Raw genomic sequence first — 16,845 nt, 5'->3', positions numbered from 1 at the left:
TCAGGGGTAGGTTCCTGTCAGTTCTAACCTCTTCTATAGAAGAGGTTCCACAAATCTACTGTGCCAATTAGAACCGATTCCAGCTCCCTCTCCCACCCGTCTGCACCACGCTTGCCCCACCCACCGCTCACTGATTGGCTGGCTCCCCAATTGCCCCCCCTGCCTCTTAGAGTCCTATCTAAACCTTAAAGTCTTAAAGCTGTCAAGTTTGAACATCCCTGGGGTTTTTTTCCTAAAGGGTTAGGGATGCAAGGGTCTTGTAACTTGACAGCTTTAAGACTTGCACACTTCAATGCCAGAGTTCCTGAGCCAACATGACTGGAGAAGGAATTCTGGGAGTTGAAGTCCACAAGTCTTAAAGCTGTCAAGTTTGAACAGCCCTGGGTTTTTTAAAAAAGAGTTAGGGGTGCAAGGGTCTTGTAACTTGACAGCTTTAAGACTTGCGTGCTTCAAATGCCAGAGTTTCTGAGCCAACATTTTTGTTGCTAAGCAACAGCGTTGTTAAGTGAGTTTCACCACATTTTACAAGTTGGCCATGCCCACCCAGTCACATGACTGCCAAGCCACTCCCACTCGGTGACATAGCTGGCAAGCCACTCCCTCCCGGTCACATGGCTGGCAAGCCACTCCCACAAAGCAGGCCATACCTACAGAAGAGGTTCTAAAAAGATTTGAAATCCACCACTGGACTATGTCTATAGTAGCGCAGCTAGGACCTAGGACCAGATTATATTTATTCATTTTTTTAAAAAATGGTCCTTCTGAAGAATGAATTCCTTCACCTGAAGTTGGCCGAACACATTCTGGATCTTCAATCCTGCCTAAACTAATGGCTTAACAAATCAATTGTACAGCACTGTAGGGAAAATACAGTTCACTATTGAGGTCAAACTGGAATGACTGGAAAGCAATTTATAACAAATAATAAAGACTATCCTGGGAATGAATAAATAGAATAACACAGACAATGAATTTAAATTAAAAAAAACCTTAAATCTTTTGCCACATGGCTCAGGGTACTATTATTAACAAGACAGCCAAGAGACCACAACACTTAGCAATGTTAAAATGCAACCGTGATATTTTCCAGTAGAATAGCCTCTGGCAGACCAGCTAATGAAACACTTGCAAGTAATATAGAATTCAAGAAGTGTGATTTTTTTTTAAAAAAAAAAACTTCATAAGAAAATGTTAGGTTATAATAAAAATTGTGAGCTGCAAGCAGGCCAAACTGCAACATTAATATTGATGGAAACCCCATGTTTCTCTTGCAGCTATTGCAGAAATCCTCCTGATTAGACACACTTATACAATCTCTTCCTTATTTAAATTATTTCGTAAATTATTACAGGGCTTCCAACTCCATCAGACAAATATTCCTAAAGCTTAGAAGAGGGGAAATGTTGCAACAGTTGAACTGTGAAAGGAAATTCATATGTAGGAAAATAAGATGCTTCCCTAAAGCAGCACAAACTACTTTGGAGGTTTACTCTAATGCCATTTCTCTAAATAACAAGAACTTTCAGGATTTCAATTTAGGAAATAGGTTTACTGTATCTAAGCAGGAAAAAACACTGCTCTAAACAATCTAGTAATCAACTAAACTTTTGCAGCTCAGTTTTGGTAGCCTTAGACTCAACTGGAGACTTCTTCCAACTGTCTTCTTGATTTTTGAACTGGAAATGTTAGGGAATAATTCTTGAATCTTGTCTGTTTCTGCTATCCCAATCACTAATGAAGACAAAGATAGAAGCTGAAGTTGAGTAGCTATTATGTTGAACATAAGCTAGAAAGACAAAAACCGAAAAATGAGAAAATGAAAACCAGTGCCAACATTTTGGTATTTCTGGACAGATGACAATAGCCTAGCCAAGTCCTTTATTAATTAATCTCCAAGGTCCCCTTAAGTCTATGAAAGAAGTTAACTTCCTACACTGTTTTTGTGATCCAATCTTTGATGCGTGGGAACATATTCAGAGATATACTGCTGCCATACTCAGGTGTACATATTTTTATCTTTCAATTGAATGTAGCAATGTTCTTCTAGAAGTCCCTTTTTCTAGGTAATAAAAACCTCTCCCCCCCCAAAGAAAACAAGCATACCTCTTTTAGGGAGTGCTTTGGGGAGTGAAAAATTAGCCAAATCCAATTGTCTACAATTTTTATGTGAGTATATATTTAAAAGAACGAGAAATCCTTGGAATCTATTTGTCAACGTCAAACAAAATCAGTGGTGCTAATAGACATTTTGAGATCTTTTTTTCATCCACACGGTTTACTAGGAAGTAAGCAGTTTTACATGGACAAACCTTAAAAAGTAAAACAAAACAAAACAATGAAACATCAATTACCTGTTGGACATAGAGTTTAAATAATAAGACTAAAAGTTCATCTGGTTACTATTTCTCTCATCACATATCACTGTCTCTCTCTGTGCACAGTATGTGTGTGTCATTTGATCCCTCCTATGAATATAATGTCCTACCTTTCATCCATGAGATATAATTATGGTTGCCCAGTTGAGAAGAATGTTGGGTTTTCACCTCCAAATGTGTCAAGTGTATCTATATGTAATCTTACTTTCTGATGCTTTTGATTCTTCTTCTACGATTATCTCAGAATGACTCTTCGTCATGTTTTGTTCTTCTCTAGATTCTTCATGACCAACATGTTCTACACTAGCTCTTCAAAGAAATGGTTCACTTTAGATTTTATTCATATTCTGCAAGATAATAGGGATGCTAAAGATGAACCTGCTAAATTTAATGTCTCTACTATCTATGGTCCTGCAGAGTACTCATTTCATTGTCCCTTGGTGGGCACGGAGAGCCACTATGATGTATTACTAATTCCAGACAATGATAAAGCTAAACAATGGAAAATTGACATTTCTGATTTCCAAGTGAGTACCTATCATTATTTAAGAAACAATAGCTCTAACTTGGATACCAAAGAACTGAAAATTAATACCATCTATGTGTTTTCTTCAGGCATAAGTGAAAATTTTATAAACTAAACAGTTTCCAATGTCTTCCTTATGTTTGGTTTATGATGACTTATCCAGCAAGGCAAGGATAAGAATTTATTTCATATCCAAGGCTGCAATTATCAAGGGAATTGAAGAAGTAAGGGACACAAGGAGAGCAAGGCTGAGTATTTTGGAGGTTGGAATTTGGAAGGCTTTCATTTTTAAGCTGTTATATTTGGAGATTTATTGTCCCTGCCTGGTTGATGAGGACGATGGAGAGGCAAGGACACCTAGAGACAAGCATCTTGGTGTGGGTTTTTCAGGTAGTAGTGGAACTAATTAGTCCACTCCAGTTGAGACAGTCCCAGAAAATTCCCAGGGTCCCTTGCCTGCACCTAATCACAGCATTTCAGATTGATCTGGCCAAACCAGAGAGCAGAACTTTATAGAATGGAGAGACTTGCAAAACGTAAGCCAATAGAAGAGCCAATGCTGAAGAATAAACTTCCACAACTATGTCCAAAGGTGCTTTTTAAGAGGAACTGGACTTTCTGAGGTTTTTTTTAAGACAAAGCTTCTTGGATGAGAAGTGAAATGTCTTCAAAAAAAAAAAAAGCCCCAGAAAGTCCAGTTGCCTTTTTAAAAAGTACCTTGGGACAACCATGACCTGGATGATTAAGAATCTCCATAGGCATTCCACATCTCTCTATTGTGTAGAAATTCAAGTTGGTTTATTCATTGTCCACATTCCCTGAGAGAACATGCTGAAAGCAATGTTCCAAGCACCAGCTCTGTGGTATTTATCTTTCTATGAACTCTGAATTCCACTTCACTGTTCCTCTAGTCATTTCCTTTGGATTTGTCCCTTGTTTACTGGATTTCTGGTCTTGACCTTACCAAGTCTTTGACCATGTTTCATTTGCCATCTTGAGATACAGTGAAAAGGACTCTCTGCTTCTAAACGTTCTGCCTGAGTTTGCATATCACTGGACTGTGTCAGGCATCCAGCTTGCTATGTTGGCAGTGCCAGCACAATGTGTAAATTTGGTCTGTCCCCCATCTCAAGTCAGATGGAAACTGTAAAGCCTGTTTTCAACCATCACGGTTATATAGGACTTCAAAGGCCAAAAGAAGGGCACTTCGAGTCCTATATACTCCAGCTTGAAATAATTGAAATATTATGATGAGAAGCAATTGAAAAAAAACAATATGTGAAATACATACAATAAAAGCGCACTTCCCCTCCCATCATAATGTACAACTGTAACTCTAGTTGGAATGTCTACCTTCAAGCTCCTGTTAATGCCAGACTAGTTATTTGTGTGCTACATAGCATGCAACTACATCTTTTTCCCATTTAATTGCAAGTGACAGAAGGAAACATTAAGTTTTACTGGAAGATATCTCACTCCTTCCCAGCATACTTGGTCAAAACTGCACACAGAAGCACACACACACACATACACATACTCTTAAATGGCTGGGGCCCATCCTGCGTACTAAAAGTCCATGTTGCATCCATTTCTGTTACTTTTTTCCTAGTGGATGGAAGATAATTAGGCTAGGTAAAATCATGGGGGAAATGCTAAAAGAAGGCAAGGCATTGTCCATTAAATCTTCATAAGATTGAATTTGACTTGAGGGCATTTTGTCTTTCCCAGCTGTAGACATTGTAAGAGGAGAGCTGTGTTGCTCTATGGTAGCCAATAATCAAAGTTGATAGGATGTTTTCAGAATAAATATAATTGAAGAGCATAACCTTTCATAAACTACAATTCACTTCTTCAGAAACATGAGGTGACTAATGTCGGAATTAAATTAAGGTGAGATAGGGAGAGGAATTCAAATGAAGAGAATGTGCTTATGTCAGACAAATTTCAAGTATCTTTTATCAATTAAAAATTGCAATATATTAAAAGCCCATTGGAATCCTTGCTAGGATTGAGGCCTGCTAGGATTGTCTTAAGTTAGCCATTTTGGGGGGAAAAAGAAATACAAGCAGCATAAACAAGATAGAGATTGTTAAACTCATATGCATCAAAAGCAGGGCCAGATTTAGATGAAAAGAGGCCCTAGGCTATTCCACTTATGGGACCCTTTCACCTCCCATTTTTAAGTTTGTAAATTACATGAGATATAATAAAATACATCATTACTGTGATATATATCAATATATTAAATGAAACATGTTGTTATTGGTACTAACCTTTATAAAAAATGTGGCACGGATAATAAATAAAAATAAAAGGCCCCTCTTGATCTTGAGGCCCTAGGCTGAAGCCTAGTTAGCCTATAGGAAAATCTGGCCCTGATCAAAAGATTTCAACTATCTCATAAGGCGTCAGCAAACAAATTACATGAAAGCATTTTAAAAATCACGATTTAGCTTCAGAATAATAGAGACAGACTACGATGAATATTAGACCTGGAAACCTTGTCTAAAGCTTTTGATCAAAAGATATAAGGAAAGAAAGTGGGTTTATGTTTTTTCTAAGTTTGCTCATCAATAAACTGCAGGGAGTTTCATCGTTACCTTCTTGTTAGAATATAACTACCGTATTCTCATCTCAAAGTGATGGCAAAGCTTGAGAAAAAAGGTAGCTTAGGGCAGACATCAAAGCAGGTGTTGTTAAAGCCTAACCAGGGATGTTAAAGTAATGAAGCTCCCATTCTGAAACAAACCAAATAGTTTTTGCTGTTATTGTTACAGTTATTGACAAGATTAATAGTGCAACAATATCTGTAAATGTAGCCCATCCAGTCCTCATTAGATAAAATGCTTACTAACATCAAAGCCTTTAATATGTTTCATGCACTTTTAACTCCAAGTGCAGCATCTAGTATGTTTTATTTCATTCCCATTCACGGGTCTGTGTGAACTAAAAGGATACAGATGACCTTTCTTTTTTTTTTCATTGAAATTATATTCTTTCTCTAATGAAAGATAGTCTTCCTCTTTTTCTTTCTTTGGGGGAGGGGGTGAGTATGTGCTTGAAACAGAGACAGAAATTCTCTTTGTAATTTTTGCAAAATGTTTGAGAAGCTAATCAATGGTTTCCAGTTTACATTCTCCCCGTGCCTAAAATACATAGATAGACTCCTTCTCCAAAACTTGTCATCTTACTTGATTCCAATCCAGCAGCAAGAACAAAACAAGCCATGTGATGGCAATAAGGTTGTTGACTCAAAATAAGGATCCTATCTTATTTCTGTTTGAATGAAAACAGAATCAAGAATTATGATGGGAATGCTTGACTTCCGGTTCCGGCGGCTACGGCGACAGGCAAGGACTTTGCCCGCTCCCGCTCTTCGGTGGGCTTCCCCCGTCTTCGGGGGGGCACAGGACGCCCCGGAGAGGCGCCCTGCCGAAGGAGCGGCTCGCGGAAGGCTCTGGCACCGGCGGCGGCTGGTGGGGGCTTTTCCGCTTTGCTCCAGGCACCGGGGAGCAGTTTCGGAGGACGCGCCAGCGTCTCGCCCCATGCTGATCGGAGAATGCAAAACTGAAGGAAGCAGCGGCGGTGCGGTGAGATGCTTCCTCTCTTCATTCCCTTACTCTTGAATTGACAGACTTTTCAGTAACTTTAAAAGTTACCTTTCGGATTTACTCTTTGAGGAGCGGCTAGAGGGGAGGGGGATTCCCCCCCCTTGGACAAGCGGCTTGTTAAAATTCTGCTCTCGCCCCCAGGGGAAGGAGGAGGGGGGAGAGCCAACCAACGATGCCTCACCCCAGTAAAAGTGCTTTTCATGGGACTTAGTTCCAGGACTTATTGATGATCTGAGAACTTTCTGAACTTTTAAAAAATTTTCTATGCCTCTGAGCCCAAAGCTGGCAGGGCAAGATGGCACACTTCCGTTGTCTTCATGAATTGTGAAACCTGACTCCACCTTTAAAATTCAGGCTTCCGGTCTTTGTCTCCGAGTCACCCAGAGGAATCTCTTGTGGATTGTTATTTCCTGAACTCTTTGGAGAAAAAACTTTCATCTATTGCTAGAGTGATTAAAGAAACTCCCATCTGTTTGGATCCTTTGCCTTCTGGACTCGCCTGCCTGCTCTACCTCCCCAGCTGCCCAGTTTCTACACTGACTGATCTCTTTGCTTCATACATCATGTCTCCAAAAAGACCACCTCCTGGAAAACCTGGCTTTGCCACTTCTGCTCCAACATCTGCAACATCTAGTCCAGCTACACAGTCAAAGATAACAGAACTGATGCAACCTAAGACTACAGAGACGGACCTTCAACAAATGCTTCAACAAATTTTACAGGGCCAGGAGGAAATCAAGAAACAGCTAAGGGAGATGAAAGATGAAATTAAAGAGAATCAAGTCCAAATTTATAAGAACTCACAGAGACTGGACCTTGTGGAGGGTGGGGTGGCGGAGGCGAGAGGGGGGGTAGAGGCCTTACAGAAGGGAAACAAAGAACTTGATATCCAACAAATGAAAACAGAGTTTGAGAGAATGTCCTTTTATCTTAGATTTCAAAATGTAATAGAAGTAGATGGGGAAAACATAAGGGACATTATGACTAATATTCTTGCTGAATACATACACAAAGATAAACAGCAGATGGAATGGGAGATAGATCTGGCTTATAGAGTAAACTCAGCATATGCTAGAACACACAATGTACCCAGGGAGGTTCATATTAAATTCCTTAGGAAAAGCACAAGAGATGAAATTCTGGGCATACAAAGGGGGCACTGACATACCATGACAGGGAGATAACCGTTCTAAAGCAGATTCCCAAAAAAATTAGGGAGAAAAGGAAAAGCTATTCGCAATTGGCGAATAAACTATACCAGAAGGGGGTGTGGTTTAGATGGTTGATGCCTGAAGGTATGCTGATATTCTGGGAGGAGACAAGAATCAGAATCAACACACCCATAGAGGCACAGGCCTTTATGGAAAAAAATAAAGCGAACCTAGAAAAAACAGAAGACACTACTACGGTCACACAGGACATGGGAGGGGCCGGAGCTCTGCCAGCGGGGGGTTAAGGGGCAACACAAAGAACGCTCAGATCACAAAAATGAATAAGAAAACCACAATATTATAAACAGACCGAAAGTAATAATGAAATTATATCTAGACTATATATCATAACTATATAAACTGATTGAAAATTATTTTTTCTAGAATTAATATGCTGATTTTTTATGACTATGTATTAATGTTTGATATTTAGATGTAACCTATGAGTTTGGAGGGAGGGGGCGTCTGCCACACTTGCAACTGCCAAAATTTGTAACCATTCCACCTACCTTTTTCCCTATAAATGTTTTAAAAAACCAATAAAACTTTTTGAAAAAAAAAAAGAATTATGACGGGAATGCTTAATGTCATTTTGTCATAGGTCCAAATTGCCTTCCCAAAATACACATAAGCAACACAGGTGATAAAACAAAATCCTATGGGATACAACAAAAGAATGACCCACATGTTGAATAATAGCCTCTCTAGCACTTGTTTCTGGACACACCCCAGTAGAAAGAGCTGAAACTATTGCAAAACTGTTCCACCAAGGCCCAACTCTAGCAGGTAACCTAGGAATATATCAGGGGTATCAAAAGCTCCAAGAGACCCAGAGAATTATTAGGATTACTCTCCCCCATCTAGTTCCAGTATAAGACAATAATCACTCAAAGAAACATCAAATATTACCATGGGGACAGTCCTACCTGCTGATTTCATCAGGCAAGAATGGTAAGGAATAAGCAAAGGAATTCTCATGTCTCTACATAACTGCCCACATCCTTAAGAACTACAAGATAAAAATAATCCACATGAATGGAATGAGCAATTGCCAAGATCACCTTCTTGGCTATCTGGAATCCACATTGTGGCAATTCTGATCTGCAAGTCACAATGAAAACTGCTCAAGGTGAGCCTTTGAATATTCCATTTTTTCTGCCCCAAGGAGAGCATACGTCTAGAAAAGCATTAATAGCTTATGTTGTACAGATGCAAGAGAAACAACAATGTCAATCACCTTTGCTTCATCTTCTGTTCCAGAGTTGGAATTCAATGACTGATTCCATTTCTATTCAATAAGCATTATTATTATCATGCTTTTCAAATTAGGACTACCATCCATTTACTGCATTCTCATTAGAATGCCAGATCAGACTGGCTTCATGATTTTTTAAAAAGTGATCTCTGCCTCCTTATGTCTGGGATGTGTCTTTCACATATACTGTACACACCCATACACACTCACTGCCTAAATGACCTATACTAAAGCAACCTTCCCTTGAGCCAGAAACCATGTGGATTTATAATCCAATTTCAAAAATTCTATTGCTGGGAAACATGATTGACTTCAGATGCATCTGCATGATAACAATTATCCGGGCATGTTTCAATTAGTTATATCACATCTTGACTAATGAAAATTGTTTTATGTTGGGAATTGCTATGATTTATGTTCTTGCATCAGAGATCCAGTCATTTAATGTCATCATTTTGGAGTTATCTTCAGCTGTTAACCAGTGCAAGATACAAGGAAGGAAAGAGCTGTGCTGGTTAAATATTTTACTAAATACAATTAAATATGTTGGTGTCATCCCGGAAAAGCTTAAAGAACCTAGAGTCCAAGAGAGGGATTCTCTCCCCTTCTATGAATCTGGTTGTAAATGAAGATCTGTAGAGATGGCCCTTTTGATCATTTCCTACTATCAAAGACTCACCTATCTAACACGTGAAGGAAAGCTGTTCAGGTTGCATTCAGAAGGACAGCAAAAGCACCTTCTTCTCAGTACAAATTCATTTTAATCTTTCACTTTGAAAAACTTCCAGTTCTGTATTTCAATTTATATTTTTCCCCAGTTGCTTTGGGATCTCCATTGAATAGAAATGCAACATGTTGAACCAGATATTTGGATGACTCATTTTCCTTTTTCTTTTGCAGATTCAAGCTTTCAATATTGAAAACAATGTGTTTTCCTACGCGAGCGACTGCACATCATTTTTTACACCTGGAATTTGGATGGGTCTGGTCACCACCCTAATTTTATTGTTGATCCTTACCTATGGAATCCACATGATTATGAATCTTACCACCAACAGTAGATTTGATGACCCCAAAGGTCCAACTCTTTCAGTCCCTCAAACAGAGTAACTATGGAATTGTAGTTTGGAAAATTGTAGCTTCTCTGTCATTGGCTGGGCAATCTAAAGCTGTTGAGTTTAGCTGAGTTTAATAAGTCCAGGGCTTCTAAGGGTATCGGATAACTTACACTTGCTAAGGGAGGAATCATATGCAAAGAATTAAAAATATGAGTTGCTTTGAAAAAAAAATTTTTTTTAATATAGGAGACAATACAGTAATACTTCTGCCACTCTTCATTCTCCTCTTAATAATTACCAAAATTAAAATTCTAAGGCAAATCTGAGATTATTCACAGTTGTTGCCAATTATTAAGGAGATCAATCTCTAGTGTCAGTGTTATAAATAGAATTTTAAACACCTATTATGCAGGTATTTAAGAAATGATTTGAGTAAGGTCTTATTAAGAAAACGTACATTGAGATTAAAAATTCATCCTAAGGACATTTTAACAGAAAAGTAGGATATATATTATATATATTTTTAAAAATGCTTTCTTATATCTTCTTAAATATAACATTCATGTCTAATGTTGTGATCAGATGAAGCAGAGAAAATACTGCCAATTTCCTTTAAAAAACAACAACTGGGTATTAAAGCTCCTGATATGCAAATGTATTTCTAACTGCAGATTCTAAGGTTGCTTTTTCTAATCATCTTATTGGAGTGTTTTGCAGCCCAAATAATGAAATGAATTTGAAGCACAGTCATACCGAAATTGCACATTTTGTACTGCTGGGGGTGAGGGGGAATGAAGATAATTGAGCAACTGTCACTTAAATTTTTTCCCATTTTCCCACTTTTTATTCAGATGTGGGGCTATTATGAATGGGGTTTAAAATTATGACTACTAGATGACAGTTTAAAGAAAACTTCCCTTATTTCCATCTAGTGAAGGACCAGATTTGTTTCAGCCCAGATATATTAATTTTTTTTTCAGAAAGGCAAATGATCATATTTATCAACTTCCTCAAATTTGCACCTCAATTTAACTTTAATTGTCCATCCACTTTCTTTCTTATTCCTTAAAAAAATAGCCAAAAGAAAATGGCATGATAATTTAAAACATGTTAAAATATTAAGATAAACTCAAAGGAACAGGATAAACTGTACACTTTTACTTCAGAACAGGGATATTTGGAGTGGGAAGCCAAAAACAAACAAACAAACATACATTACTGTTTCAGAATTTTCTTCAGGATCCCAGTGACAAAGGCATTAATGAAGGGCCAGCATAAGTACATCAAGGACAGTGAATTCCGGCCCCACTTTAGGCATGAAAGCTGATTAGATTAATTTGGTCAGTTACTTTGTCTCAGCCTAACCCATCTCACAGGCCTATTGTTGTGGGGGGGGGGGGGGGGATGGAAGACAAGTGTTAGATATGTTTGCCACCTGGAGTTATTTATAAAAACTAATAATGGTGAGACTTATTTTTTTCAAAAAATATGCTTAATGAATGAAAGCTGCAGTAAAAGCAGTCAACCACTGGAGTAGATTGCTTCATACAACGATACACACCACTTCACTGGAGGTTAGATGACCATCTATCCAGAATGCTTTAGCAGAGAGCAATGAGTTGACCAAGATAACATGTAAGTCCTTCCCAACACCTGTTTTATGGACCTCTTACTAATAAACAGTTCAGCTTAAAAGATGCCTAGATATACCAGGCCATGTCCTAGTTGTCAACTGAACACTGAACAACTTACACAATTTCTTCACATAGGTATCTTGGCTATCCAGGGTCTAACCTTGTGTTGCCTCTATAAAATGACTATTTGTGTCCTTCTTTTAGTCAGAAAATCCCTTCTTAGACTGAAGACAATTTTTTACCCATAAACTATATAAACTCTCTGTGTTGTATCTGTTTCCTCTGCATACACATTTGAATAAAATTTATTTCCTGCTTCTGTTTAATCAGACTTGGGGGGGGGGGGAGAGAATGCTGGATGGCTTTACTTTTACTTAGCCTGAATAGCCTTGTGTTTCTTTACTTATCTGCTGTCAATTAATATTCCAAGTTACAATTAAAGGTGCATTGGATTACTTTATTAGTTAGGCATACTGACACATTTATGCAGCCAGCATCCTATTTTATTTTGCAGAAAAAATATAATCTATTTTGACACTGTGGTATGTATTTATTTCATGAGTAGAAGCCCTTCAAGCAATGTTTTGAAGCAGAGCAATGTTCACAATTCTTACAGAGTAAACTGAAGGGGACCCAGGAGATAGCATATCTCAGAAATTAATGTGGAAGCCTCTGGCTCTGCTAATAAGACACTTGCAATTTCTTCCCAATAAGAGAACAAAATTGAAAGTTGTCATAAGGGGACCAGCCTCTCACAGTGTTGGTGATACAAATCAATGACATACCGAATACATACCTATTGTGAAATTCTGACCACAAGAGGGAAATAAAGTAACACAGAGAGTCGTCTACCACTCTGCCTGCTTTTGGTCTTTGTCAGCCCTTCAAGTCCAGACGAGAAGCATGAACCATGAGCACTGACACTATTGTAAGGTTACAGCAACAGAATCTTGCAAGTCTGAAAGAATTTCTGCATACCCTTACTTTTACTTTCCAGATAACCTGAGAGGGTCCCTCCTGAGACACTGCATACGCCTTTTCCTTCTGTGGGCCGAGACACATTTTATGTGATTGTTGACTAGTGTGCGGCTCTTCTTTCTGATTCCCAAGATCATTCCCACAATCCATTACAGTCTTAGAGTTTGCTTATCTGTGGTCACTTTATTTTACCATTCTTCCCACACACCACGAGCATAGATGTTCTTCCTAGCAAGATATAGTTACTAGTCACTAGCTTTACATATATCTATCATGCATTCTCAAATACTTTGGCCACCTAATGAGAAATAAGGACTCACTTGTTTTTAAAACAGGTGGAGACAGACTCTTCAAAATCAGATGTTCATCTCCCAGAGGTATAATATGGCCATGAGAACTGGCAATTTATTGTTGGAAGAAATATCCTTCTGGGTTCAGTTCCAAGTGGGGAGAAAGACACTGGAAACATGGTGGCTGCTTGGAAAGATGGTTTTAATGGTGGACAGGATCACATGCCTTGAAAATTTTGGGTGAAGAAAAAAGGGAAGAGATGCTGAGAGTGCCTGGGTTTTATGCCCTCTCTGTGCTTTTGAATTTGAGCTTGTATTCTGATTGGTTGTAAGACTCTATGTATATGTACAGCTATGTCTAAAACTAGACATTGGATTTACATATAGCTATCATCCATTCTCAAATACTTTGGCCACCTAATGAGAAGGAAGAACTCATTGGAGAAGAGCCTAATGCTGGGAACGATTGAGGGCAAAAGAAGAAGGGGACGACAGAGAATGAGGTGGCTGGATGGAGTCACTGAAGCAGTAGGTGTGAATTTTAATGGACTCCAGAAGATGGTAGAGAACAGGAAGGCCTGGAGGAAGAGTTGCCCATGGGGTCATGATGGGTCAGACATGACTTTGCAACTAACAACATCATGTATTCACTGTAAATAAATGTCCTTAACTTCTTCTTCTTATAAAACCTACTTTACAAATAGTTGTTCAAGCTGATTCCAACTTTTGGGAACTCCCACATCCCACCCACATGCAATGCTTAACCTCCAATAGTTATGAGAAGCAATAATCACACGGGGCTATGCATAGTGAACATTGGGACATGTTGGTGTCTCAGGTTTTCAAAGAGGATCCCGGGTGTCATTATCCCATTTATGATAAACCCTTCTTTGTTGTTATTTGTAGGTTGCCCTAAAACAAGAATTCTAGGTGAAACTTTCTCAAAGGTAATTGTATTAGAGCAGGGGTGTCCATGCTGGCTGGGGAATTCTGGGAGTTGAAGTCCACAAGTCTTAAAGTTCCCAAGTTTGGACGCCCCTGTATTAGAGGATGACCTAGAAGTAGGGCAAATAGCCAGTTTGGTGCAGTGCTTAAGGCACCAGGCTAGAAACCAGGAAACTCTGAGTTCTAGTCTGCCTTAGGCATGAAAACCAGCTGGCTGACCAATCACTAACTCTCAGCCCTACTTTTTCTTGTGGAGAAAATAGGAGGAGGAAGGAGTTATGTTCGCCACCCTGAGTTATTTCTAAAAATAATATTTAAAGTATAGATAAAATTGATTTTAAAAACCTTTAATAATAGAGAAGAAGCAAACAGGAGAATAAATGGCAAGATGGCTCCAAGCAGGGGTCAGGCATTTCAATGGAAACACACACGAGCAAGAACTCCCTCAACCCATAAGAAAGCAAGCAACCAAGCAATTTCAATATCAGAATTAAGTGAATGAATGAAACCAGTGACGTGCGGTGAGGGTTATGGCTGGGGAGGCTGGTGACGTCATCAGGAAGGCGGGGAATGGGACCATGTGTGCAGACCACGTGTGCAGACCACGTGGTCTCGTTCTCTGCCTTCCTGAGTGAACATTAAGGGGACCGCGGCGTAGCATTACTTCCTCCACCGGCACCAGTCCCTTTCACCCCGCTCAAGCCTTGCCACCTGCAGCCACCGCCCGCCCTCACTGCTCCTTTCGTTGCTTGCCCGCCCGCCTCTAAGGCACGCCAAAGCCTCCTTCGTCCCCCCCCAGCGCACGCCCTTTTTATTTCCCGCGACACCCCCCCCCCATTTCGGGAAAGCTTTCCCCATTGCCTGGGGGGTGAGGGGGGCGGCTCCTCTCCCCCCACTCCCTCCGTCCCTGCCTCTCTCCTCAGCCCCAAAGCTCCGTCCGCGCGACTCACTTCCAAGGCGGTGGCTGCTCCATCCCGCTCCGGCTCTGGAAGCGACCGAAGATCAGGCTGCATCGCTCGCTCGCTCGCCGGACTGCTTCGGCGCCATTCTGGCTACCTTCGTCCATCCGCGCCCGGGAGATGCGGAAGCAGTCCGGTGGACGAGTGACCGAAGATCTCGCTGCCTCGCTCGCTCGCTCGCCGGACTGCTTCGGCGCCATTCTGGCTACCTTCGTCCATCCGCGCCCGGGAGACGCAGAGGCAGAAATGTTGTCGGCGCCTCCAGATGACGAACCAGTCGCTTGCTTTCGTCATCGGGAGGCTGATAACATTTCTGCCTCCGCGTCTCCCGGGCGCGGATGGACGAAGGTAGCCAGAATGGCGCCGAAGCAGTCCGGCGAGCGAGCGAGGCAGCGAGCGAGCGAGCGAGGCAGCGAGCGAGGCAGCGAGATCTTCGGTCACTCGTCCACCGGACTGCTTCCGCATCTCCCGGGCGTGGATGGACAAAGGTAGCCAGAATGGCGCCGAGGCAGTCCGGTGGACGAGTGACCGAAGATCTCGCTGCCTCGCTCGCTCGCTCGCTCGCCGGACTGCTTCGGCGCCATTCTGGCTACCTTCGTCCATCCGCGCCCGGGAGACGCGGAGGCAGAAATGTTGTCGGCCTCCCGATGACGAAAGCAAGCGACTGGTTCGTCATCCGGAGGCGCCGACAACATTTCTGCCTCAGCACCTCCCAGGCGCGGCCGGACGGATGTATATAATATTATAGATATATATATATAGTATATAATATTATATACTATTATTCCATGAAGAGAGGTGAGGCCCTGCCTTCCTTGCCTCTACTGACCGCACGTCACTGAATGAAACGAAGTCTACCCTTGGCTTCCTCTTCCTAAAAACTGAACCCAGTTCACTTCTTCTGTCAAGAAGTAAAATAAATACTTTCTTGTAATTTGTTTGTTATCCCTAGTTTCCTTTCCACGGGATTATTGACAAAGGCTTGGATAGGACTCCAAGGGGCAGCAGGGATATTTAAGAGTACTGGATTATATGGATCAAACAATACAGGTTTGCTTACAAAGCAGAATCCACAGACATCTGCAAAAATATTGAGAAAAAGAAAATGCTTACTCAGCAAACAGGCTCAAAATAGCTTTTGGTCTGGCCTACATTGCATACTTGCTATTACAGGAGGTAATATATAACAAAAGATATCCAGAATAACTAACAGTTGAATGTAAATGAGGCAAAGGGTAAAGCATTGTTGCATTTTACTGGAATTTTTGAAGTGCTGAGACTAACATGGGTAAGTTGAAGGCTACTGAATACTAGTATGATTATTATGCAATAGTATAATCTAGTAATGCTTAATAAAAGAGACCTGGGTATTTAGGACCAATTACCAGTTTATTAGAAAATTATGTCAGGAGTAATATAATTGATGTTGTCTTGCTCTGTTTTTGATCTTCTATTCCCTAAGAATCCTTGGAGAGTTTTAGGGAGTAGCCAAGCATTATTGACAGTCTTATCTTGTTAATGGATCCTGGACTGTATGGCATGTCATTATGTTTTAGCTTGGAGAAAACTTACAAACATCATTGACTTGTACATGTAATATAATGGTTTAGCATACCCATTTAATAAAGAATATCATGTTTGTTTTCTGATTATGTCATTGTAAACAGAGACCATACGTAGCTGAAGCACAATGTTTATAGTATCACAGCTTGAACAATTGTAGCTGTTGGGCTTGGTAATGTGAAGATACTTTAGGTTATCTTTCCCTAAATATCTGGCTCATGGTGCCAGAAATAGACTAAGTGAAACTATGTTTAAGCAGGGATGGGCAGGTTTACCTCCTCTGCATATTTCACCTAACCTGTTACTGGTAATTACTTCTCTCCCACGCAAATCTTTCCTGCCAAACCAACTTGGACAGGGCAAAATAAAAAGAAGATGGGAAAGTCTGGCCTACTCATTAAAGATCTGATACTTTTCTGGGTAAATTTTAAAGTGGGAAG

At 40.3% G+C, this 16,845-nt stretch overlaps 1 protein-coding gene across 1 annotated transcript in view; it reads left to right on the top strand.

The window, feature by feature from the left end:
- LOC309394223 (V-type proton ATPase subunit S1-like) overlaps window positions 1-13,791 on the top strand; it is a 69,162-nt gene extending 55,371 nt beyond the window's left edge. Inside the window, exons 10-11 of the mRNA XM_081957114.1 lie at window positions 2,653-2,902; window positions 9,879-13,791. Of these exons, the coding sequence (XP_081813240.1) occupies window positions 2,653-2,902; window positions 9,879-10,088 (460 nt within the window). The 3' untranslated portion in view covers window positions 10,089-13,791. The remainder of the gene's footprint in view (window positions 1-2,652; window positions 2,903-9,878) is intronic.
- The last annotated feature ends 3,054 nt before the right edge of the window (window positions 13,792-16,845 follow it).

The sequence above is a fragment of the Natrix helvetica genome (assembly GCF_964273705.1).
Source record: "Natrix helvetica genome assembly, chromosome: 6".
Taxonomy (NCBI): domain Eukaryota; kingdom Metazoa; phylum Chordata; class Lepidosauria; order Squamata; family Natricidae; genus Natrix; species Natrix helvetica.
The sequence above is the reverse complement of the archived record's forward strand: the minus strand, read 5'-3'. Positions and strand labels throughout refer to the sequence as shown.